The sequence below is a fragment of the Notolepis coatsorum genome, assembly GCF_963971535.1.
Source record: "Notolepis coatsorum genome assembly, chromosome: 3".
NCBI lineage: Eukaryota > Metazoa > Chordata > Actinopteri > Aulopiformes > Paralepididae > Notolepis > Notolepis coatsorum.
Window position 1 is genome coordinate 62439356 of NC_140167.1, and position 27074 is coordinate 62466429.

The window sequence follows — 27074 nt, forward strand, 5'->3', positions numbered from 1 at the left end:
TTTTTTTAATTAAAAACAAAATGTTAAAGATCGGATCGGGAAAGATCGGTATCGGTAGATACTCAAAATCACATGATCGGGATCGGATCGGGAGCAAACAAAAATTATCGGGACATCAATCTCATGTTGCACAGTGAAGGGGTGTGACAGATGTGTGTGTAATGTGTGTGTGTGTGTCTGTGTAAATGTACGCTTGTGTGTACATGTATGTGTGCGTGTGTGTAAATGTATGCTTGTGTGTATTTGTGTGTGTGTGTGTGTGTGTGTGTGTGTGTGTGTGTTTGTGTAAATGTACGCTTGTGTGTACATGTACTGTGTGTGTGTGTGTGTGTGTGTGTGTGTAAATGTACGCTTGTGTGTACATGTGTGTGTGTGTGTGTGTGTGTGTGTGTGTGTGTGTGTGTGTGTGTGTGTGTGTGTGTAAATGTACGCTTGTGTGTACATGTATGTGTGTGTAAATGTATGCTTGTGTGTGTACATGTATGTGTGTGTGTGTGTGTGTGTGTGTGTGTGTGTGTGTGTGTGTGTGTGTGTGTGTGTGTGTAAATGTACGCTTGCGTGTACATGTATGTGTGTGTGGCACAGACCAAAATAAGTATGTGTCCTCTCTTATCATGCCATTTCACTAGAGAGGTGACTCTCTCTCTTTATCCGTTTCTCTGTCTCTTTCTCCCTCTCTCGCTCTTTATTTCTCTGTCTGTTATTTTATGGATATAATCAGGGACCGAAACTAAAGCCTGCCGCCCGCCAGGGGCGGTGTGTTTTTACCTTTGGCGCATGACACTTAGAGGGCTGCCCGCCGTGTGGCGTGTAGACGTGTAGTTCATAACGATACTCTTGTGCGAGTACAGATTATAGCCGCTCGTCTTTTTTTTCTCCGCCGCGAGATCGTTAAAAAACTACAAGTCCCACATCGCACTCAAGTCAACTGTCCAATCACAGTAGAGTGACGTGACTGGTTTCATGAGAAAAAAAAGCAAATGACCAATCGGAAGCTATCATTTGGCTTGTTTACTTCCGTCTGCTCTAGTCTATATCGGACCCATGAGCTAATGTTACTGTTTAAACAATGACCCAGTCAACTATTCACTTTTAGTTTAATACATGACGAGGCATTGTCTAACGGTATCTAGCTGGCTAGCTACTGATAGCTGCTGATATCAACAAATGCTCCAGCAATAGTCTACTCGAGTGCATAATACCTCCGTTCCCTCGTTAGCTAGCTTAGCTAGCTCACTTAGATCCATCTGTCCCAGTAAACTAAATTGTCTTAACGTTATCTACCGGGCTAGCAGTAGCTACAGATAGCTCCTGATATCAATGTCTTATAACATTGATTGAATGCGTATTCTAGCTGAGGGCATGTTGAATGTGATTTGACAAATGAACCGTAACGTTATAAATAGGGTCCAGCTGCATCGCCGGAGAATCCTTGCATGCTGAATGTAGGGTCTAGCTGAATATAGGGTCTAGCTGCAGGGCCGGAGAATCCTTGCTGGAGCTGGAGGCTACTCAAGTATACACACAGACAGTGGAGCTGTTTGCAGATAGCAAGCATTTTGACTTATTGCGTGGTGGCGATGTCTCGCAGATAATACAACTACAAGTATGATTATATAATATATATTTTATTTAAAAAACATTTTTTATATAAAATATATATATATTTTTTTTTAATCAAATTTTTTTTGGCAGGTAAGAAATATGCTTGGCGGGTAGACTCTTCCCATCTACCCGCCACTGGCCGGTGAGTCAAAAAGTTAATTTCGCTCCCTGGATATAATATTATACAGCAACATTGGATCAATACAATTATTTATTATCAATTGTATAAAAAAAAATTGTGCACCTTTGTGAAAGAAATGTAAGATAAAGGTTAAGCATGCATTTTTTATAATTCTCTCTCTGTCTCTCTCTGTATCTCCTCCCTCTCTCTGTCTCTCTCTGTCTCTCTGTCTCTCTGTCTCTCTCTCTCTCTCTCTCTCTCTCTCTCTCTCTCTCTCTCTCTCTCTCTCTCTCTCTCTCTCTCTCTCTCTCTCTCTCTCTCTCTCTCTCTCTCTCCCTCTATCAGATAAGTTGTTTGGGAAGCGGTTGCTCCAGGCTGGTCGACACATCATGTCTCATAAGTCTTGGATGAAGTCAGTCCCCACCGAGAACTGTGATGTCCTCATGACGTTCACAGGTGAGTTGCACACGTGGACACACACACACACACACACACATACACACACATACACACACACACACACACACACACACACACACACACACACACACACACACACACACACACACACACACACACACACAAACACACACACACACACACACACACACACACACACACACGTGTACAGAGACATGATGTATACAAATACATGCACATAAACACACATGTCTGCATGTATGTATGCACAGTCAGACTGTGGTTGTACTGGGCGGCTCCCAGGTGTCAATTTGTGGAACTGTGTGACTGGTCTGAAGCAGGGCGTTGTGAAAAAGGAACAGGTTAACAGGACAAACGCAAAACATACATGCTGTGGTGCTGCTCCATTCAGGGACGTCCTGGAGTTCTCTGCTCCCGATCCGGAGTATCTGCCGATATAGAGTCCCGATCCCATATTTATATATTTTTCCTAGATAATATTTCATTAAATTCTTTTATTTCAAACCTTTATTTCAACTCGTCAACCCTCATTGGCAGCGACGACGAGCTTACAAAACAAGACATAGTTTATCAGCAATTTCATACATATTGGCACAATAAATGAGAATGAGCAAGACAGTTACAAGTTGACAGTGGTCAGAGATCATACTTTTGAAAGTTTTGAATGCAGCAAAAGGAGGACCTACAGCTTCAGAGTCATAGCAGCACAGTGCACACTTCAAGTATATTAAAGTTAGTAAGACCATTTCAATGTAGGTAAGATGCTTGGTCATTGAATAGTTCTGCTTAAAGAAATCACAGCTTTCACTTAAGGGTCTCTCTCTCTATCTCCTCTCTGTCTCCATTACAACTTTCCCTTAAATTGGAGCCGATCGCGGCATATTTTAATTGATCGTTTAAGGCTTAAACGATCAATTAAAATATGCTGCGATCGGCTCCAATTTTCGATCCAATCGGGACATCCTTAGAGCCATTATTATATGGTGATAAAACGTTGTGAGAATGCTATGAATACAGGCAAATATAAATGACTGGTAGGAGAGTATCCAGACTACCTCCACCATGATGATTACCACTGACTGTTATTATAAATTTTATTTATAATGCACTTTTCATTAACACATTGGTTGCCAACAACGAGAGATCTCGTTATTGGCCGCCATGTGTTGGTTGCCAATAACGAGATTTCTCGTTGTTTAATCTTTATTTCTTTTATTAGCGATATCCATAAATTTTTCATCCGTCCAGCCTGACATTATCATTGGGAATGGCTCTGAGCTCGAAAAGGGCAAATACCGCCCCCTATCGTCTCCCGGATGGTAATGCACATCATTGAATTGGATTGAGTGAAAAAGTGCATCAGAGAAAAACTCCGGTCCAGGGTTTTCCCATCTCTGGCAAGCAGTGTCTGTTACCAGATTCCCTGCCGAGGCTCGGAGCAGCTTTCGATTATGCGTTTCACACTATAACGTTGGATCAATAAACGCGATCAATATTTGGAATGGCGATTAGGAATTGGATTCATCTTTTTGCAGAACATCTAATCTGAGGTAAGGAATCTATGTTACCAGTTTTGGGTTAATCAGAGTTGTTTTTCACAGATTTCACAACGTGTGTGTGTTTGATTTGATTTTATTACAAATACTCTCGATAATCTAGTGTTTATTTGAAAACGATTCATAAATCAGCCGGAAAATGACAATGTGTTTTGTGTATTCCAGTAAATGGCTATTTTCGCGGAATTTCTCTGAAATTACTAGAACTCTCCGAAACTATACTCGTATTCAAAACGGTATAAAACGGAAATGTACTGGTGAAAAAACAATCCGTTTCGTACATGTTGACTGCAAGCAAGTCATTGATAAGCGACGGGTGTATTAGACACATAGCCGCATCCATGTTGTCGTGAACATTTTAATTAAATAAAGAAATTCCCTATCCATAGTCGCCGTGGGAAGAGAAAATAAAAAATTAAATCTGTGCACGGAGACCAGCAACAATCTTTTCTAACAGAAACCCATTGGGGGTGCGTCAGCTAGGTCGGGAGGTGACAGGGGGTGCATGGCCAAAAAGGTTTGGGAACCGCTGCACTAGACTAACAGGGGAACATGAAGAGCAAGAGAGAGAAGGGGAGAGAGAGAGAGCAAGAGAGAGAGAAGGGAAATAACATTAACACTTTGAGTGCCAGCCACGAGAAATCTTGTTAGTTCATGCCATGCGTTGAGTGCCAACCGACGAGAAATCTCATTTTTAATCGTTATTTTTTTTATTATCGATTTCCATACATTTTTCATCAATCTAGCCTCACGTTACCAGTGGGGATCTGTCTGAGCTCGAACAGGGAAAATACCGCCCCCTATCGTCTCTCTGGATGGTATTGCACCCCATTGGATTGGACTGAATGAAATGGATGGGAAAAAAGAGTCCGGATTCCACATTTTACTTGTCAGGCGTGTAATCCGAGCCGATCCCATTCATTGCCCACCATCAGAACAGCGTGGAATATGTCTTTCAACCACCCAGCGTTGGATCAATAAACGCGATCGATATTTGGAATGGCGATCAGGAATTGGAATCTATTTTACCAGTCTTGGGGTAATCAGAGCTGTTTTCACCTATATATCAGCGTGTCCCATATGTGTGTGTGTGCTGATCAGGAAATAAGATAATCGATTTTCAGCCCGCTTCTATAGCGTGCATAAGTACACATATACTATCGATAATCAAGCGTTTATTTGAAAACGATTCATAAATAGGTCGAAAAATGACAACGTGTTTTGTGTATTACAGTAAAGCGCGATTCCTGCAGAATCTTTTTTTTCTTTTCTGAAAGTAAAAAAAAAAAATAGCGTTTTTCAAAATGGTATAAAACGGAAATGATCCGATTAAAAAACAATCCGTTTCGACAATGTTGACTGCAAACAAGTCATTGATAAGCGATGGGCGTATTAGACACATAGCCATAATTTAAGATATAGTTTATGCATTCGCAAATATGATCGCCCTCCATTGACTACAGCGTTGGCACTCAAGCGCCTATTTCTGGCACCCCCTGCTGGCACGGAAAGTGTTAAGGGACAGAAATATAAGGAACAGGGCGGTGGAGAGGTAGAGCAGGGGAGAACCGTCCATTGACTGGTGGGACATTACACGCTGTGTCTCTTATTATCAACTTGCATTTGTTGTTGTTACACAGAGAATATGAAGGGCGTTAGTTGAACCCTTGTTAACACTACTAATAAGGTTAATAAGGTTATATGAGGTTAACGGTTATATGAGGTTAGAGGTTATATGAGGCAGGACAATGTGTTACACTTGTAGATTATAGAACTATAGAATTATCTGTTTGGGTGAAAATTTGAATATAAACAAAAGTGAGTTGTTTACAAGGAAAACTGCTGGATACCTTAAATGTAGATTTTGTGTTTGAGACATTGGAAATTATTCTCCTAATAATAATCATGATGGTGATGATGATGGTGATGATGACGATGATGATGGTGATGATGATGATGATGATGATGATGATGATGATGATGATGATGATGATGATGATGATGATGGTGGGTTTCCTCCAGGTACACCGGTTTCCTCCCACAGCATAAAAGACATGCATGCTACTCCTAGGTCCGGAGTTGAGTGTTATTTCGCTGGTTTCTGGCTTCATGAGAGAGTAGCTCATGTTCACAAAATATTGAGTTAACATTCCTGGACCATGGGATTAACATATTGGGATTCTTAATTTGGGTGGTGTTACCCTTTAAAGGTTAGAGAAGTGGGCTTGTGATTGGAAGGTCACCGGTTTGATCCCCCAGACTGGCAGGAAGAATGTGGGTGGGGGGGCCCTTCCTCAATGCTCAGCAAACCTGCCCTGGGAAAATAAAGGTTTAAATAACGGTAAAAAAAAAAAAATGCTGATTATGTTTTCTTTTTTCTTGTCACAGACGCCACAGATGATCACACGTTGCTATGGTTACTGAACCACATCCGACTGGGCATCCCAGAGCTCATCATCCAGATTCGGCATCATAAACACACGCGGGTCTACGCTTTCTTCGTCACAGCGACATATGAGAAGTAAGGAAACTCTCCCTGGGGGGAGGAGGGGCTTATTGGTAGCCAAACTTTACCCAAAGAAGTGTATTATTTAAAGGAACATAGCTTGCAGACAGATAGCTTTCTACTGAACACATAGAGAGGACATTGGTATCCATCGTCTTGTCTGACTCTGGAGAGGATGGTAAGCGCATTTCCCATAATGTTGGCATGTTCCTTTAACTCTTTGACTGCCACCGACTTTCCCCATCTGTACTGGCTGGCGTCAGCGTTATTGACCATTTTAGCGATGTTTGCAGACCCATCGTGTGTTCTGTATTATAGCTATGGAGACAATAGTATGGCTCATTTTACAGGCATTGTTTGTGTTGACTAAACAGTTCATTTCTACACACTGTAGTTTGTTACACGCTAAACATCGCCCCTTTCCAAAATAATACAGTATTTTTCCATAGATTGCGAGATATGACACGTTATATGCAATAAGCTCAAAATTGTTCTGGTTGATCGCCTGAATCCCCAAATACTCCCAAATCAAAGGTATATACCATGTACTGTCACAAAGCTTGGTTTAGGTCCGGTAAAATACGAAACATGTTTCAGGTTCTGTAAAATAGACATAGAATATACCTTACCTTAGCCAGAAGGTACTCCAAAAAGAATAATTCCAATGATCCCATCGGCGATCGCGATTACTTGTTTATATGTAATTACTTGTGTATACGGGAAACTATAGGTTTTGAGGCGAGAAGATCTCCTAGTGATTGTTCTGCAAGAGCTCCTCCCCCTCAGAGCGAGTCAGGACAGAAAGGGATCAGGATAGACACTGTTTGAACTAGACCAGGGGTCGGCAACCTGCGGCTCCTTCTTTTAATTGTTTTTATTTTTTTTGTTATTTTGGAGATCGATGTCATACTGTGACACTGAAATGAAAAAATATTTCATCAACTAAGATATTTAGTCAACAAAAATATTTCATCAACTAAAATATACAGTATGTCACACCCCGCTGTCAGGATGGAGGTAGGTGAGTTCCAATTGTTGTAGGCAATCACAGAGACGGAGAAGGTATACTCTTGAACAGGTTCGACTTTAATAGTAAAGAACACAAAGAGTAATACTAGGATACTATGCCAAAGGCAAAGGAACGAGAGAATAGATAATGGAGCTTAGTGGTGGTCCAGAACTGGAACCGGCCGCGTTATCTCCGAACGCCTATAGTGAAGACCTGACGAATGACAAGCAGAGGAAAGGAATGTTAAATAGCCACCAAATACCAACATTCCACACACACCCCCGTGACAGCCAATCAGAAGCCAACCCCTACGTGACAGCACTAAATGACAGGGAAAAACAAGTGACAGCAGTCAGGTGACAGATGACAGGCCTCGGGATTCAGCCGCCGGAAATCAACGATCAGGCTGGGATCTAAAATATCCCTTTGAGGCACCCAAGAACGCTCTTCTATCCCGTACCCCTCCCAATCCACCAAGAACAGAAACCCCCTACTCCTCCGTTTACAACCCAGTATCCTCCGCACCGTGTAAATGGGCTGACCACCAATAAACCGAGGCGGAGGAACCTTGGGCAGTGGCGGGGCCAAGGGCGATGAGAGGAACGGCTTCAACAGGGACACATGAAACGTCGGATGAACCCTCATAGAGCTCGGAAGCCGTAGCCTGTAAGCCACAGGATTCACCCGACGTACCACTTTAAAGGGCCCTATAAAGTGAGGAGCCAGCTTCCTGGATTCCACCCGGAGAGGGAGATCCCGGGTGGAAAGCCAAACCTGCTGCCCAGGACGGTAAACCGGAGCCGGACGACGCTTGCGGTTAGCCTGCCGCTGGGTACTAACCGAAACCTTCTGCAGTGCCACCCGGACCCGCTTCCACGTCCTGCGGCAGCGAGCCACGTGTGCCTGGGCCGAGGGCACCTCCGCCTCCTGCTCCTGCTCGGGAAACAGAGGAGGTTGAAAACCATACTGACACTGAAAGGGAGACATACCGGTAGAGGAGGAGAGGAGGGTATTATGCGCGTACTCAGCCCATGCCAACCTCCTACTCCACGTTGCCGGGCAACCAGCAACGTAACATCTCAAGACCCCCTCCAGGTCCTGGTTGACGCGCTCCGTCTGCCCGTTGGACTGCGGATGAAACCCAGACGAAAGGCTGACGGAGGCGCCGGGACCGGCGGCAAACGCCTTCCAGAACCTGGAAGCGAACTGAGGACCCCGGTCCGACATGATATCCACCGGAAGCCCGTGGACCCGAAAGACATGCTGTATCACCAGATCAGCAGTCTCTCGGGCCGATGGAAGCTTGGGGAGAGGAACAAAGTGAGCCGCCTTAGAGAACCGGTCCACCACCACCAAAATGGCGGTGAACCCGTCCGAAAGGGGGAGGCCAGAAATAAAGTCCAGGGATATGTGCGACCAGGGCCGTTTAGGAATAGGAAGCGGCCGGAGGAGACCTGCTGGTGCACGGCGAGAGGTCTTACTGCACGCGCACATCGCGCAGGCCGCCACAAAGGAACGCGTATCCCCCTCCACTGTCGGCCACCAGAACCTCCTACGGATAAATTCCAGGGTCCTGGTGGCCCCAGGGTGGCTGGTGAGGGATGAGGCATGTGCCCACTGCAGCAAACGTGAGCGTGCCGCCTTGGGCACATACGACCGCCCCGGAGGGCCCCCGCCAGGATCGGGTTCCCGCGTCAGCGCCGACCTTACCACCTTATCTATGCCCCAAGACACAGGTGCCAAAATCAAGGCCGGTGGAATAATGGGATGGGCTGCTCCTCCCGACCAGGAAGATCAAACTGGCGCGATAACGCGTCGGGTTTGATATTCTTGGACCCGGGCCTATAGGTAAATCGAAATCGTGTGAAGAATAACGCCCACCTGGCCTGGCGAGCGTTAAGGCGTTTAGCCCCTTGGATGTAAGCCAAGTTCTTGTGATCGGTCCAAACAATGAAAGGATGTGCCGCCCCCTCCAACCAATGTCTCTATTCCTCCAGTGCCAATTTGATAGCGAACAACTCCCAATTACCCACGTCGTAGTTGCGCTCGGCTGGTGACAGACGGCGAGAAAAAAAAGCACACGGGTGCACTTTCCCATCCTTTAAGCACCTCTGAGAGAGCACCCCCCCCACTGCGATGTCAGAGGCATCCACCTTCACAATGAACGGAACCTCCGCATCGTGGCGGATCAATACAGGAGCGGATGTAAGCCGACGTTTGAGATTGCAGAAGGCCGACTCTGCCCTAGGCGACCATTCAAAGCCAGGGAGAGAGGCCTTAGTGAGAGCTGTTAACGGATTGGCTAAGGCGCTAAAGTTGCGAATAAAGCGCCTGTAAAAATTTGCAAAGCCCAAAAAACTTTGTAACCCCTTGAGCGACGAAGGCCGTGGCCAGTCCAAGACTGCACTCACCTTGGCCGAATCCATGCGTAGATCACCCTTCGTCAACACAAAGCCCAGGAAGGAAACGGTATCAGTGTGAAACACACACTTCTCGGCCTTAACGAATAGTTGATGCTTGAGGAGACGGTCTAGCACCTCCCGAACATGCAGTTGGTGTTGCACCATATCTCGAGAAAAAATGAGGATATCATCTAGGTAAACAAACACCGACACCCCAATCAAGTCTCGCAGCACGTCGTTAACCAGGGCTTGGAAGACTGCCGGAGCATTAGCCAAACCAAAGGGCATGACCAAATACTCATAGTGACCATTAGGCGTATTAAATGCAGTCTTCCACTCGTCTCCTTCTCTAATCCTGACCAGATTGTATGCATTACGTAAGTCAAGTTTAGAAAAGACCTGCGCCCCCTGTAAGCACTCAAAGGCCGTGTCCATGAGAGGTAAAGGATATCGGTTCTTGATGGAAACGTCATTCAATCCCCTATAATCAATGCACAGACGCTGATCCCCATCTTTTTTATCAACAAAGAAGAAACCAGCGCCGGCCGGGGATGTGGAAGGACGTATGTGCCCCGCAAGCAATGCCTCCTCAATGTAGGTGTTCATGGCCAAGGTCTCGGGGCGTGAGAGAGAGAACATTCGCCCGCGACGCGGGAGGTACCGGATAGGAGATTAATGGGACAGTCGTATGATCTATGAGGCGGTAGTGCTTTAGCACGCGTTTTGCTAAAAACGTCCGCCAGTTCCCAATAGATCTCAGGAACCCCTATCAAATCGGGATTAGAGGGTGGAACAGAATCTGCGACGCTCCCCACCATCCTGGAGAGAAGAAGGAGAAAAAAAGAGAAGAGAGGGAGGGAGACAAGGGAGTGGACAAACTCTCGCCGACGACCGACTTCACGTCGACCTCCGTTGAGAGCTTGCCCATGCTCCAATTAATATTACGTATACATGAAGACAACCAGGGATGACCCAACACCATTACAGAATAGGGGGAGACAATGACAAATAATTGAACCCACTCCCACCCGCCACCCGGATGTGTATAGGAACAGTGCGTTGAGTGACGCTCCCACTGCCCAGGAGCTGACCGTCCAGGGCGTAGACCGGAATAGGAACCCCCAACTCTTCTACCGGGATTCCCCATTCTCTCACCAACCCCAAGTGAATGAAATTGCCCGCCGCCCCTGAGTCAATGAGAGCCTTCGTTCCCCTAACGTTACCCTAGGGCTGGGCGATATGGCCAAAAACGTTATCGCGATAAAATTATAAAATTATTTTCATATAACTCGATATCGATAATTATCGTCGATATAATGTCTGTCAAGTTTAATTAACTTCTTATGCCCGGCGCCGATGGACGGGCTATTAATAGACTTGTTTTGCTGCTGCGAATGTCTCGAGTTGATGTCGTCATCAGTCCGCGCACGTTAGCAGTTAGCCAGAGCAAGCAGTGTATCCCATGACAATGTACTAAATATGACCCTAAAATACTCCGTTCCGCCCCAATACATTGCAACGACGTCCACCGCATACCCCACACTACTATAACCGTGGCCTCAGAATTCACGCCACACACCCACTCGGCACGTAAACTATAAAATAGCCGTGCTGTGCAAGCTAATTATCCTAGCCAGCCTTGTTTCCAAGCGGTGTATCCCATGACAATGTACTAAATATGACCCTAAAATACTCTGTTCCGCCCCAATACATTGCAACGACGTCCACCGTATACCCCACACTACTATAACCGTGGCCTCAGAATTCACGCCACACACCCACTCGGCACGTAAACTATAAAATAGCCGCGCCGTGCAAGCTAATTATCCTAGCCAGCCTTGTTTCCAAGCGGTGTATCCCATGACAATGTACTAAATATGACCCTAAAATACTCTGTTCCGCCCAAATACATTGCAACGACGTCCACCGTATACCCCACACTACTATAACCGTGGCCTCAGAATTCACGCCACACACCCACTCGGCACGTAAACTATAAAATAGCCGCGCTGTGCAAGCTAATTATCCTAGCCAGCCTTGTTTCCAAGCGGTGTATCCCATGACAATGTACTAAATATGACCCTAAAATACTCTGTTCCGCCCCAATACATTGCAACGACGTCCACCGTATACCCCACACTACTATAACCGTGGCCTCAAAATTCACGCCACACACCCACTCGGCACGTAAACTATAAAATAGCCGCGCCGTGCAAGCTAATTATCTTAGCCAGCCTTGTTTCCAAGCGGTGTATCCCATGACAATGTACTAAATATGACCCTAAAATACTCTGTTCCGCCCCAATACATTGCAACGACGTCCACTGTATACCCCACACTACTATAACCGTGGCCTCAGAATTCACGCCACACACCCACACGGCACGTAAACTATAAAATAGCGCCGTGCAAGCTAATTATCCTAGCCAGCCTTGTTTACTACTTGTCTTGAGTCCTACCTCTCTACGTCTCCTTCCGCTGTCGGCCATCTCCTTCACTGATTGGTTGTTAGTGCGTGTGCTCATATCCAAGCTTGGAAAATCGATATATCGAAACTTTGCGACCACGTTTCATGTTTATTTCGAGGAAATAATTTATCGCGATAGTTATCGTTATCGTTTTATCGCCCAGCCCTACGTTACCCCCACAGTTAACCGCCACCTCCAGAAATGTACGTGTGTCTGATGGTAGTGCTGGGGTGAGCCCACCTGCTGGCGCCCTCTCGAGGCCCTCTCGAGCACCTCCTCTTCCCGACTGGCGCCGAGTTGAGCCAGCCTGTTCCCGACAGCTGCCGAAACGATGACCGGTGCGGCCGCTCCGGAAGCAGCGTCGCTCCTCGATGAAGCGCCGCCGCTCGTCGTCTGAGAGCGACATCGCCCCAAGCTGCATGGATTCATCACCCAGTGGCCCACTCGTGTAATGCGGGAAAGTATCAACAACGGGAGGAGAAAGGACACGTACCTGGGTAGTATCTTCACGCTCCCTCTCTCTCTCCCGATGTCGGTTGTCCATCCATATGGCGGTGTTGATGAGCGTTTCCAGCTGCTCAGGGATCTCACGCACGGCGAACTCATCCCTCATCCGTGCGGAGAGTCCCTTGAGGAACAGGACCACACATACACACACACACACTAAGGCTGAGCCCGAACGTTCGAACGTTCGAACGTTCGTTCGTTATGCTGACATTCGGACTTTAATTAATGGGTTCGAACGTTCGGTGAAAAAAAATAAAGCAGGCGCAACGACGGTGAGGCGATGTGAAGCGGCGCGTCCCCCGAGTCGCTCGGCTCAACCAGTATGGTCTCTGCCGGGCTGTTGCTGGATACTCAACCAGAGCTCTAGTCTCAACCAATGCAATAGAACAATTTTGATTGAATGACAGGCGATTCTGCCAATTACGTCACACCGCTTGCACCCGCCTCTGCTGTTACCACCAATCGGCAAGCGTTTATTATTTTTTTTACTTCCGGCAATGCCGCCATTGATCTGCTTGCGAGAAGCATTAACGTAGCGTTAGCTCCCCACCAAGGAAGTAAAAGTCGTAACAAGGTTTCCATAGGTGAACCTGCGGAAGGATCATTAATGAATACCAGCCTTTTTCGGCCACGGAGCGCGAGCTTCATGGCGGGAGGTGGTTGCGTTGGAAACAACTCTGGCCGAGGCGGCAGGCGTGTTGAGAGCCCGGCGGGACCCCCGCGCCGGTGTGTCTCTCTGCCGTCCCCCATTCCGAGGTAGACGGTGGAAGGAGCTGAGGCGCGCGCCTCTCTCCTTCCCGTCGACCAAGAGTGAATACCTGTTATTGAACGTGTAACACTAACTATATAACGTTAATGCCACAAAACGAATGCCTTTGTTTATCTAGCCCCTTACGTGACTACTAGGATCTATAATACAAAAAAAAAAATTACATAAAAAAAAAAAATGTAATACAAAATTTTTTTTATTAAAAAAATTACAAAAAACGAACGTTCGAACGTTCGTTCGATAAACCATGGCGAACGTTCGAACCCTAAAAACAGGGTTCGGGCTCAGCCTTAACACACACACACACACACGCTTGTTTCTCTGTCTTTAAAAACAATCAATCCCAGGTAAGTGCATACATGTGAGCATGCATGAACATGCCACATATATGCGCGTATGCTCTATATATGCGAGAGTCCTGCATATGCACATTCAAATTCAAGTTCACATGCAAACCAATGTGTAGGAACATAAACAGCTGCCTACCAGTCAGTGTGATCCCTGGCCCTATTTTGCTTTGCTGAGCTCCGTTATCTGGGGGCTGTAGTTGGTCACTTTAAGTTGATTCATGTTAAAGATTTTACAAAAGGCTCCTTAACTCAAGTGTTAAACGAAATAAACTCAATATAAAACTTGATAAACAATAAAGCTGGATAAAAGTCTTAATAAAACTCAGTAAAAACCCCTAGTCCCCCATGTGCACTCCAAGGTGCGGACCTCCTTCCCCAGACGGTCCGCAAAACAGCATGACACTAAAACCCTCCACTGGAACCAATTACTAATAAAGTTATTTTACACAGGTTGGCAGCAGCCCACTCCAATTATTCATTGACGGGGGGACACACACTCCCACACTGCTCTTCCTTTGATCTGGACATGTCTACGATGTTCCCGGCAGAGGGAACGGGGTACGACCGTCTTTGTAGCTCTATTTTTGAAAGTTGGGGGAGAGCACCTACTGTCTGACTACTAGGGGTGTAACGGTACGTGTATTCGTCTCGCGAATTTACGGTACGGCCGTCACAGTGCGGTACGAGCAGCCATAAGGAGAATACGCCCCACAGCGCAAACACACCCACATGCAGGCACTCGCGAGGTCCGTGCGAGAACAGCGCGCGGCACACCGAGTCCCCGACTTCAGTTCAGAGCGGCGAAAGTGCACGGAGAAAGGCACATTTACATTGGAACAGCTGCGTTTTCTTGTTCACCCAATAACGTTAACCAAATGAAACTAATGGAAAGAAACACACACGTGTCGCCGACACACACACGCGCGCCAACAAACACATCAACAATCATCCCTGCCGGACTCACAGGCACAGCTCAGAAACATAAAAAGAAAGAAACATACTTTTCCGGACAGATCATCTGAGCTCCACTGTGTTTAAATCCAAATAATCCTCTGCCATTGTTGTAATATGTCATCTGTTCTCTAGTATTCAGTCTCGTCGTGAAGTTAAATTCTCTCTAGAAGTGAAAGTGAAACTTAGCAAGGATAAGTTGTTAAAGGGGCAGTAGGCAAGTGGATGCCTGAACACAGAATGACACCAGTATCACTGACTACCACGGCAAGCCTATAGAAAATTATTCTATTTAATAATAATAATTATCATAAATATAATATATAAATATATTTTTTTTAAATAAAATTTAAAATTTAAAAAATTATATTAATAATAATTATTATAAATATTTGTTTTCTGTTGTACCAAACTCGTACCGAACCGTGACCCCAATACCGAGGTACGTACCGAACCGTGGCTTCTGTGTACCTTTACACCCCTACTGACTACTGATTATAAATAGTGTCTACATCATTTGGAAATGCATGCTCCCATGCGCCCCCCCACCACACCCCTGGTTATGACTTCAAATTGGCTCTGTGAATCGATCACCCTGCATGTCTGTTTCCAGTGCGAGGATAGAATTACTCTCAATGGGTGTTTAGTTACTGCGTCACTTCCTCAGGGGGGAGTGGATTTGACCCATGAGCCTTTAACTGGGGAACACTTTGACTCTGTGGCATAATATAGGGTTCTCGTGTATTCAATCTAAATTATTTACATGTTTTTCAAGTGCGGTACTACTATCCTTAGGTCACATGGGTAGTTGCCGCTCTGACACCATCTACTGAATACCCAGAGTAGGTTTATTTGTCTGTAAATGCTGTGTAGTGTGGATGCCTACTGTACATGAGTAACATAAGTAACCTACATGCCATTACGGCTTTTTATCTATTGACTCATTATAGCTATTTTATTATCTTGAAATAATATAACACCCACCAGTTACTATGACATTGTTTATCATTACATACAATGCCGGTAAAAACAGGGAACAACTTTTTGGCTTTAGATTTTAAAAAGAGAGAGAGAAAAAAATAAAAATAAAAAGTTGTATATATTAGTATATTGTAGGAGACGGGAAATCACGACCAAAGAGAGTGAAGTTTCTTTGACCACACATCAGTGCGCATCATTTAATAGCATAGCCATGGATACCACAACAAACAAAGTCAAGCGTTAATATGGCCGCTCTAGATACCCCGGATGCCCCGTGTCCTTAAAGTGACAGTGTAGGTGGATTATGTCCCGTCCAGGTAAGTGCCCATGTAAGTGCCCACTACATATGTCCCCCCAGAATTCACCCTACTAACTCACAAAACGGGTCGGTAGACGGACCTCCCGACCATAACGGCTCCGAACAACTGGAGCCGGCATATGAGCTACCGTGGGACCCCCTGGGGTCGCGGCCGCCCCGTGGAAACGTCGCACAGGAGTGTGCCGTTAGCCTCATTAAATGCCACATCCTCCAGCCTGAGTGCTGTGATGGCCGTCCTGTAGGCCTGAACGTCCAGGTCGGAAACCTGGTCTGAGGCCATGCGTGCATAGTCTAAACCAACATGGACGGCCCCGATCAAGGCCCGAGAGAGACAGTCTGCCACTAGATTGTCCCTGCCTGCGACATGCTGAATATCCGTGGTAAACTCTGAGATATATGACAGGTGCCTCTGCTGACGGGCAGACCATGGCTCACTTACTTTAGCCATAGCAAAAGTGAGTGGCTTGTGGTCTACAAATGCCGTGAACGAACGAGCCTCCAGCAGGGAACGGAAATGCCGCACGGCCAGATAGAGGGCGAGGAGCTCCCTATCAAAAGTGCTATATTTGCACTCATTAGGACGAAGCTGTCGGCTAAAAAACGCCAGTGGCTGCCAAGCCCCACTCACCCACTGCTCGTATACCGCTCCAACAGCATAGTCTGAAGCATCAGTGGTGATGGCAACAGGGGCGTTGGGAAGTGGGTGTGCCAGCCTGGTTGCATTGGCCAGGGCGGTTTTAGTATCGACAAACGCCTTGCGTCTCTCGTCCGTCCAGTCCACCACATGTTTGGCGATTTTACCCCTGAGAGCCTCGTAAAGAGGTCACATTAGCTGAGCAGCCCGGGGGACAAACCGATGGTAAAAATTTACCATGCCAAGGAACTCTTGCAGAGCCTTGATGGTGGGTGGCAGTGGAAAATGTGCTATGGCGTCAACCTTAGATGGGAGGGGAACTGCCCCATCTTTGGTGACGTGGTGCCAGAGGAAATCGATCCTAGACAGCCCAAACTGACATTTAGCTGGGTTAATTATGAGCCCATGCTGACTGAGTCGGTGGAAAAGGGTCCTGAGATGGGACAAGTGCTCTGCCTTGGTGGTACTGGCGACTAAGATGTCATCTAGGTAGACAAACAAAAAAGGCAGGTCCCGTAACACAGAGTCCATCAAGCGCTGGAATGTCTGTGCTGCGTTTTTAAGCCCAAATGGCATGCGCAAGAACTCAAACAAACCAAAGGGAGTAATCACCGCCGTCTTAGGGATGTCCGCTGGGTGGACCGGCACCTGGTGGTAACCTCGAACTAAATCTATTTTTGAAAATATGAGCTTCCGGGCCAGGTGGGTGGAAAAATCCTGAATATGTGGAACCGGGTATCGGTCCGGTGTGGTTACCTCGTTAAGGCGGCGGTAATCGCCACACGGGCGCCACCCGCCGGCAGCCTTGGGGACAATGTGAAGGGGTGAGGCCCATGGGCTGTCAGAACGACGGATAATACCCAGGTTCTCCATGTTGGAAAACTCTGCCTTGGCCACGGCCAGCTTGGCAGGATCTAGGCGCCGAGCCCGGGAGTAGACTGGCGCACCTGCCGTAGCGATGTGATGCTCCACACCGTGCTTACTGGTGGAGGACGAGAACGTGGGCTGGGTAAGGACAGGGAACTCAGCTAGCAGCTGGTGAAACTCATCTGTAACAGACAACATGTTAGACAAACCCACAGGAGGCGCTGCCCCGACAGTACATTCAAATGAACAAAAGGTGGTGGCGTCGATCAATCGATTGTTCCTGACATCCACCAACAATCCATAGGCACACAGAAAATCAGCACCCAGCAGGGGCACAGACACATCAGCAGTAATGAAGTTCCAGCTAAACCGCCGGTCACCAAAACACAACTCCACTAGCCTACTGCCATACGTGCGGATCGTAGTACCATTGGCAGCTTCCATAGGGAGCCCATGCCCGTCGGCCAGGGTGTCCACCCTTGACGCAGGCAGCACGCTTCTCTGTGCCCCTGTGTCGCACATGAAACGCCTGCCTGAGATGTTGTCCCGAATAAACAGTAGCCTGCCGGCCCCACCAACGCTCATGGCCACTGTTGAGCGCCGGCCCGGGCGTTTCCCGGCCCCTTGTAAGTACATGGGGGACGGCATTGGTTAGCCCTGGCTCCATACTTTGTGTGAAAGAAACACCAGCCAGTGTCTCTCCCTCGCTGGCGAGGGGCTGCCACCGCAGCAGCGACGGTATAATCCCCATGGTGAGAGGTAGAGGGTTGGTCATGATAGAACACGGCCGTACAGTGTTGCTGCTGGCTGGCCAAAAAGAACTTATCCGCCTCCGCGGCTAACATACGGCAGTCATTTATTGTTGTGTTGGCCAAGGCAGCCCTTACCTGAGCCGGTAACTGGCGCAAGAACAGCTGTCGGAAGAGAAAATGGTTGGGCTCATGTTCTCCCATCAACGCCAACATCCTATCCATAAGCTCGGACGGTTTACTGTCGCCCAGACCTTGCAATGAAAACAGCCGGTTAGCTCGTTCCACCTCAGACAGTTCAAAACACTTCAACAAGTGTGCCTTCAGCGTGCCATATTTATCGTGCGCCGGAGGGTTTGTGAGTAGACTCACCACTCTGGCTGCCGTGTTAGTCCCCAGCACAGCGACAACGTGATAGTACTTAGTGTCATCCTCCGTTATTTTCTTTATTGCAAACTGCGCCTCCGCCTGCACAAACCATGCAGTAGCTTGCGTTTCCCAGAACTCTGGCAATTTCAGCGCAACTGCTGCTTCCATAAACTTCAGCGCGACTGCCTGTTCCATTGTTCAATCGTTCTCGAAAGCGTCCAAGAACGTCAGGTTCACCAATGTAGGAGACGGGAAATCACGACCAAAGAGAGTGAAGTTTCTTTGACCACACATCAGTGCGCATCATTTAATAGCATAGCCATGGATACCACAACAAACAAAGTCAAGCGTTAATATGGCCGCTCTAGATACCCCGGATGCCCCGTGTCCTTAAAGTGACAGTGTAGGTGGATTATGTCCCGTCCAGGTAAGTGCCCATGTAAGTGCCCACTACAATATCTTGTGTTATTATATGTATTATGTTTTATCTCTCCACTCCACGCTACGGTAGTGCTTGTGCCAGCACAGGAGATAAGATTATAAAAAAAGATGATATATTTGTAAATCAATATATTCCTTTTGCCAGACACACACACACACACACACACACACACACACACACAAGAGAGAGGGAGAATAGCTTATAACAGACTTAATGACTATTTCTGTTAAATGAAGTGAGATATTTATTATCATCAACTATCCAGTTCGTTTTTAAAGGAACACACCAACCTTTTGGGAAATGTTAGTTAGCTTATTGTCTTCTCCAGAGAGAGACAAGACAATAGATACCAGTTATATTATCATACTGTCATCGCGTCTCGCTCTTGCCATTATGAGATAACTCTTATCTCCTAGCACCTACTGTGCTCATGAACAAACAATTTGCACCCATGCACGTGACCAGGCCACGCCCCAGCATCCTCCTATAAGACGCCGGACATGGTCACACTCCACCTTCCTCTTTTTTTGTTTCCAACATGGACGCTGCAGTGCACTCCATGAACTAGTTGTTATGAAATGCAGAGAGAAATTACACAATGTTGGGTTTTTGCTGGAGATTCACCAGCCCCTGGAATCTTCTCAGCACATCCTAAACAGCGCATCGGGCCTGTCCTGGGGTTTCCCTCGTCTCGTGACAGTGGATCGAGGGACGTCGCACGGCGGCTAGCTGTCGGGCTAGGTCACGCACAGGTAGGGCCTGCGCTGCCAGGCATTAATGCTAGCATTTGTGATACTGCTCGTTGTCCTGTGAGACAGCCGAGTCGTGTATTGGCGCGAGGGGCAGGATATTTGGGAAAACATGGTCGTCATGACTCTGTTTTGGGTGTTTTCCCAGCTATCCTAGTGCGCACGGCTAATGCTAATGCTACAATGCTGGGTCTCCGTTCTTGTTCCCCGCCGAGGGCTGACTTTACTAAAAGATCTTCCCTCCTCTTAAGTTAACCATTCATGCTGACGGTCAATCGGTGTCTAATGTTGGGAGTTTTGACGGGGGCTTGTTTACCATTTTCATGGGTGGATGGGCTGAGGCCTAGAGCTGGTGTGCTTTTTGTGAATCTATGAATTGTGTGCGGGACTGGTGTTTTTCTCTGGTCTGCATCCCCTTAACATGTGTGTGTATGGACTAGCCCATTCTGCGGTGTGTTAGTGTAGTTTTCGTTCATTTATTCATTTACCCCTTCATGGGTGCACACCAAAGTGGAGGTTGCTGCATGCCTACTAGTGAGACAGTGCTTCACTAATAGTAGTCTTTTGTCTGCAGCCACCACTGGTGCTCCGTGCTTGTGAAGCAGGTGGCATCAGTCCTTTGCCTCTGACATGGTGGAACGGTGTCCCGCCCGGCCGACGCCATGAGGCGAGTCGGCCCGGCAGGTGGCTGGTGAGCTGTTAAAGCATATACTGCCGCGGTATAGAATTAGCAGCGACTAGCAACATTGTTCGAATTGCTGTTTTTTCTGTCAAAAATGTTGTCGGGTGGTGGGGCCTTAGGGCCAGCCGACGTCGAAACATCGCGCAAGGTTTTGAGGTTATTAGCTTTTGACCTAGCCGCAAGCTATAACCGCAGGGAGGGCTAGGATGCTGTCAACGGTTGTTTACAGACATCTTGGTTGGATCAGTCTCCCCTTGAGGAGGAGAGAAGTTTTTTCCCTCCTCAGGGCTCCCCTCTCGGCAGAGGGACTTTCCCCAGGAGAGCGGGCGGTATTTGACCTAGGCCCCACACCGCCTCACACTGCGCAGCCAGAGGTGAGGGCGCGGCCTCGCCAGCGGCTGTGGCGAAGCCCTCAACCAACGCCCATGTTTCCCCCGCCTGAGGTACCCTGGACACAAAGAAAACAGGTGATCGCAAGGCCCACAGCCTTGGCGGCCGAGGGATCGGCTACATTAGATGAGCACGCCCTAAAAAACCGTCGCCATCTAGCTGTGTCTAGCTCGCTCTCCGGTCACTCCCCCCCCCAACACCAGCGGGATAAGGGCTCTGATTTGTTTCCTTTGGCTGCGGGCCGCGTGCCTTCAATGAAGCGCAAGCGGCCCCACGTTTCGCTTCTCATGGGGACAGGGGCTGACACCCAGTTGCTGGCTAGGCCTGGGTCTGTCCGTGAGAATGTTGTGCTGTCAAGCGGCTCCCACGCCACACGTTCTGCGTCTGTGTTTGGTGAGCCTGGTGTTGTGTCTGTCAACAACAAAGGTTGTCAGCGGGGGAGCTCGAGGCCCTTGGGGTCGCAGCGCGAGTTCCCCCAGCCCGCCCTCACCAGGCCGGGTATCACGTTAGTGCCTCCCACGGCCGGAAGTCCGGCGGTGGTCAGGCAGGCGCGCATGATTTGGGTGGTAGTAATATCACTGCAGGGCTACGGTGTGTAGGAACCCACCCTATCGGGCAGTGTGGGGACCTCACGCCTTGCATGTCCAGCTGTAGAACAGTTCCTCAACAATCCATGCCGGGGAGGTGTTCAGTGGGGGAGCTTTTGTCACCCAGTGTGATGTCAGCTTCCCCCGTATCAAACCGGCCCTTTCTGTCGGGGTCCCCCCTTGGGTGCGATTGCCTCGTTGGTAGTGTCAGGGTCCGATATCCCGACTCCGCGAGACACCCTGCTCGCGCGGTTGGCGGGTCCAGGGTTGGCAACGCACAGCGGGTGGGACCGAGCCGCCTATCTATGGTTCCTGGCGGACCAGCGCCAAGTGGCGGCGGGTGCGCTTTGGATTATCATGGAAGGTCCCATGGAAGGTTCAGAATGTTGACCGTCTCCCACCTGTTAGACGCTGTCAGGTGGGGGCCTGGTTCTCCTCCATAGACCTGTAGGATGCGTATTCGCATCCCGATCTTCCATCCTAGGGCTTACCTACGCTTCCTTTGCAGGGCTTAGCGTACGAGTACCAGAGGCTGCCGTTCGGCTACTCTCTGGCTCCCCGCATCTTCACCAAGTGCATGGAGACCGCGCTGGGGCCTTTGCGTCGTCGGGGGTTACGAATTGTATTCTGCCCTGGATGACGTTCTGGTCCTTGGCCGGTTAGGGTAGATCGCCAGGTCTCATACCAGGCAGGTGGTGTCTCAGCAGCCTGGGTTTAGCTGTAGACTGGAAGTAGAGTTCTCCTCTTCCCAGTCAACGGGTGGAGTACTTGGGCTTTTTCTAAGCTCAAGGTCTATATGGGCATCCCTCTCGGAGCGGCGGCGAGTGGTTGGGTTCTCGGTGCGCTCGGGAGGTTCCGTCCTAGGACGGTTACGGCGCTGTCCGTGATGCGCCTGCTGCTGGGGTCCCTCTTGGCCTCCTCTTCATGGGGAGGATGCAGAGGTTGTTTTTTCCAGTATGGAAATGGACCCGGTGTGAGACATATGGAAGCGGCTGAAGGTTCCCATGTCAGTACTGGGGGACCTCATCTTCTGGGGAGGGTCTGGTGCCCTCACCTGCGGGGTCCCCTTGGGCAGCAGGCTGTCACACGTCACGGTCTTCACCGACGCCTCCCTCATGCGATGGGGGGGAGGACGTGTCGGACCAACGCAGTAGGGGGCAGCTGCCATGCTGCCCGGTCTGCGCTACATTCAATGTGTTGGGATTGAAGGCAGTCCTTCTGGTCCTCAAACGGCTCGACCACCTTGTGATGGGCAAGCGTGTTTTGGTCAGGACGGACAACACAACGTCAGCGTTGTATATTGTCGGACAGGGAGGAGTGCGCTCCCCCCGTCTGCACCGGGCGGCGGTCGGGCTCTGGCTATGGGCGTTCTCCATCTGCTCTGCTTGAGGGCTCTCCACATCCCCGGCAGGGTGAATGTGGGTGCAGGTGTGATGTCGCGGGGTGGTCCTCACCCTGACGAGTGGGGACTACGTCCAGACATAGTTGGGCAGGTCTGGGACCGATTCCGTGGCCGTCCGGGATTCTGTACGCTTTCCCCCCCTTACACCTAATAGCTCAGCTGTTGGGGTGGGTACGTCGGGAGCGCGGGACTTGGTCGTGCCGGGTCGGGCCTCAGCTGTCTGGTCCCCGACCCTGATTCAGCTCTTGGTGGCCCCGCCGTGGCCTGTTCCGTGGTCACCGCGGGCCCTCTCTCAGGCACACGGAACTCTGTTCTGCAGGGCTGTACAGTGCGACATATATGTTGCACGTGCGACACTGACGTCAGTCTGTGCGATGAATGAATTAACTTCAGTAGCACTGGTGCGATGGCCCGTGGCGCAAGCAAAAAAAAAGAAAGTGTGACGGTAAATTGAATGGACCACGGCGCCACGCTATCCACTTGGTACTTGTAGTCTCGTGCGATTAAAAACAATGTCCCGTCTCGCGTAGAGTCCATAATCAAACACCAAATCCCATAATCCCTAGCGAACAATATCCCCGCGACTAAGTTGCGAGCTCAATGTACAGTGACTGGGTGACTTCGACAAGATGAAGCGCTTTTTTAGGGTATTAAATCCAACAAAAGAAGTACAAGATCAAAACCCCAAACGAGCCCGAGAGGGACCACCATTAATAGAAACGAGACAAAAGGAGAAGATTAACAAGATGTACAGATATAACGCAGAGTGGGAAAATGATTTTCCGTGGATATTTTTTAATGAGGAAGCGCAGCTATTATTATTCTGTCACTGGTGCCGGGAGACTCCGGAAAAGATCCGATCAGAGAATCCCTATGTCGCGGGTAACAATATCCTAAAAAGGGATAACATTAATAAACACAATACGTCCCATCGACACATTCTTGCCCGGGATGCCTTCAACGCTAAACAAACCCCTGAGCGGGCCGGCACCCTCTTGCACTCGCTGAGTAAACAGACGACCAGAGCGGATGATGCTGATCTCCGCGAGGTAAAGCTTAAGATGAATGTGGCATATTGCATCGCCAAGGAAGAAATGCTGTTCACTAAATTTAAGCCGCTAATTTTACTCTGTAAAAAGAACTCCATCGTATGGCTACTTAAATTCCCCTCCGGGATCAATAAAGTATTAATTATATATCTATCAATCAATCTATCTATCTATCTATCTATCTAATAACGAGACAATATGCAAATAAGGTAATAATAATAATAATTCATTTTATTTATAAAGCACTTTTCATTCATGCAGAGTTCCTTGTACTTCTGATTAATGCAATAGTGTGTGTGTGTGTGTGTGTGTGTGTGTGTGTGTGTGTGTGTGTGGATCTGAAAAAGTGGCCAGCAGACATGATGCTGGAACTGTGACACGTGTGCAGTGCACACACACACACACACGCACACACACACACGAATAATTATAATAATAATAATAATAATAATAATAATACATTTATTTATTTGGTTCCACAAATATGTACAGGTGTTTCTATGCATTATATCTATTTGTTATGTTGGTTTCTAGGTGTTTCTAGGTTGGTTTCTAGCTTTCCCTGTAATCTGAGTCCACACCAGCGCTGCCTGGTCTCGGACTGCTTCATATCGGTTATATGGTTATGTCCTTGTTTTTGTTTTTTTTACATTATGGGCAAATAAAGAAAGAATTTGTCTGAAAGCATTTCTTGTTAAAGTTTGGATTTTGTGTGCCCTGTATGCAAGATTCATGTCCCTTGCCAGTCACATACCTATTTAAGTAATGAACTGCACTACTTGTGGTTGTTTTTAGAGATTTTAGAGACGTTTTATACTCGTGCTACAAGATTTTGGCCTGTGCTACAAAACTATCAACCTCTGTAGCACCAGTGCTATGTGCAAAAAAAGTTTACGTACAGCCCTGCTGTTCTGCCTTCCTGTTCTGGGGCAGCCTCTAGGCTTGGCTGCTGACAGTGTGAATCTGGTGGGGATGCGTCTTGACTATTCTGTGGTTAACGCTATCCGGTACGTGCGCGCTCTTCCTCCGTCCGCTTACGCTGGGGAGTGGCGTATGGTCGAGTGTGGGGTCAGAACGTTGTTCAGCCACCCTGTCGTGTAGGGGTGGGACGATACATCGATCCAGATCGATACATCGATGTAATTATCAATGATCGAATCGGATCGATGCAATGTAATAAGATCGATTCATATCGATACTCTTATTTTGAAAATCCTGTGGCGAGTCTCATATCCGCCCAAGAACAACAGCAGTAGCTCCGTGTGTGTAGACGTTACAGCATAGCATTCTCCCTTTCTGTGTGTGTGCGCGTGTCTTTGGAAAGACCAGATGAGGTCAGAGGAGTTTGATGTTTAAATGTTATTTAAACATAAACAATATAATACATAATAAATGTAGGCCTATACATGATCATGCAACATCAACAAATTGTTGTAGGAACGGTTTGGGAGAGGGAGGTAGGGAGGGGTTTTAGGTTGAGTTTTGAGTTCCAAAAAATGGAGCTTAAAGTTTAAAGCTCAATATATCAAAACGTGGCACTTTACAGTGAACAGGAGGTCTATTTGTATTAAAAACAATAGATTGATTTTCCTTTAAATGTCTGGAAGAGCTCAAAAATACAAATGTCAAATGATATTTTCGTTACCTTTTTTTAGTTGATCTAAATGTTACTGATTGTGTTAAATGGGCATATGATATCATCTCATATCGATTGCAGGCACCTGAATCTAATCTAATCGTATTGTATCGTGAGAGACTTTGTGATATCGGCAAATATCGTATCGTTGTCCAAAGAATCGATATCGTATCGTATCATGATGAAACTGGTGATTCCCACCCCTACTGTCGTGGGACGTTCCTGCTTGGCGCTCTGCGTCTCAAGCCTGTGGAACGTTCTCTGTCTCTGAGTGGGACCTCCAACTGGTCCTGGGCCGGTTGTCGGAGGCCCCGTTTGAGCCTCTTGAGCAGGCGCCATTGGATCTGCTGTCTTGAAGACCGCGTTCTTTTTGGCCATCACCTCCGCTAAACACGTGGGTGAGCTGTGTGCTCTCTCGGTGCGGCCTGAGTGTCTGTATTCGGGCCAATAGCGGTGCGACTCTGAGGCCTAATCCCGTCTTCGTGCCAAAGAATATCCGGAGCTCTTTTCGCTCCAGGGATATTGTGATTCAGGCGTTTCATCCGCCTCCTCACGCTAGTGGGTTAGAGGCGAGCCTTCATCTGTCGTGTCCTGTCCGTGCTTGGGGGTTTGCCTCAGTCGGACGCAGGATCTCAGGGCTGCCGATCAACTGTTGTTTGTTACGGTGGCCCTTGCGCAGGTAAGGCACTGTCCAAGCAGTGCCTGTCACATTGGTTGTGCGAGGGCATTGCCCTTTGCTACACGTTGGCTGGACAGGTCCCCCCTGGGGGTGTCAGGGCTTCTGCAAAGCTTCTGCCGCCTTGTTAGGGGGGGCCTCAGTGGAGGACATCTGTGCTGGGCCTCCTGGTCCTCCCCGGGTCCCTTCGTTAAGTTTTACCTCATGGACATAACTGGGGGTTCTGTCTCCCAGGCGGTCCCAGGCCCCATATCTCATAATGGCAAGAGCGAGACGCGATGACAGTATGATAATATAACGAAAGGTTATCCTATAACCTAGTTATATGAATACTGGCAGAGCGTCTCGCTCTCAGCGCCCTGAGGTCCCTTGGTTGGGTTTTCAATGTTGGAAAAATAAATTCCGAGTAAGGTAGAGTGTGACCATGTCCGGCGTCTTATAGGAGGGCGCTGGGGCGTGGCCTGGGCACGTGCATGGGTGCAAATAGTTTGTTCATGAGCACAGTAGGTGCTAGGAGATAAGAGTTATCTCATAATGGCAAGAGCGAGACGCTCTGCCAGTATTCATATAACTAGGTTATAGGATAACCTTTCGTTTCCTCTCTGTGTGTTCAGTAGGAAGCTATCTGGCTGCATGTTAGCCTAGCTTAGTTAGCACAATGAAAGGAAGCGGACATGACCGGTTAGCTTAAGCATTGTCCAACTAACACCTCTCCCGAAGGCTAACCGGTCATGTCCCTTTAACTAACGTTTGGCTAGTTCAAATGATTGAGGGAAATGATCGGGCTCAGTCCATCCTCCTGACTGTTCTAGCTGGATGTCAAAAACGAAACTTATCAAATGTGAGAGAGAATCACA

At 48.0% G+C, this 27074-nt stretch overlaps 1 protein-coding gene across 1 annotated transcript in view; it reads left to right on the forward strand.

Moving 5' to 3' along the window:
* Positions 1-27074, forward strand: part of ano8b (anoctamin 8b) — a gene marked incomplete at its 5' end in the record, with an annotated part of 202263 nt that overhangs the window by 110011 nt on the left and 65178 nt on the right. Inside the window, 2 exons of the mRNA XM_084310479.1 lie at positions 2072-2182; positions 6112-6244. Of these exons, the coding sequence (XP_084166605.1) occupies positions 2072-2182; positions 6112-6244 (244 nt within the window). The remainder of the gene's footprint in view (positions 1-2071; positions 2183-6111; positions 6245-27074) is intronic.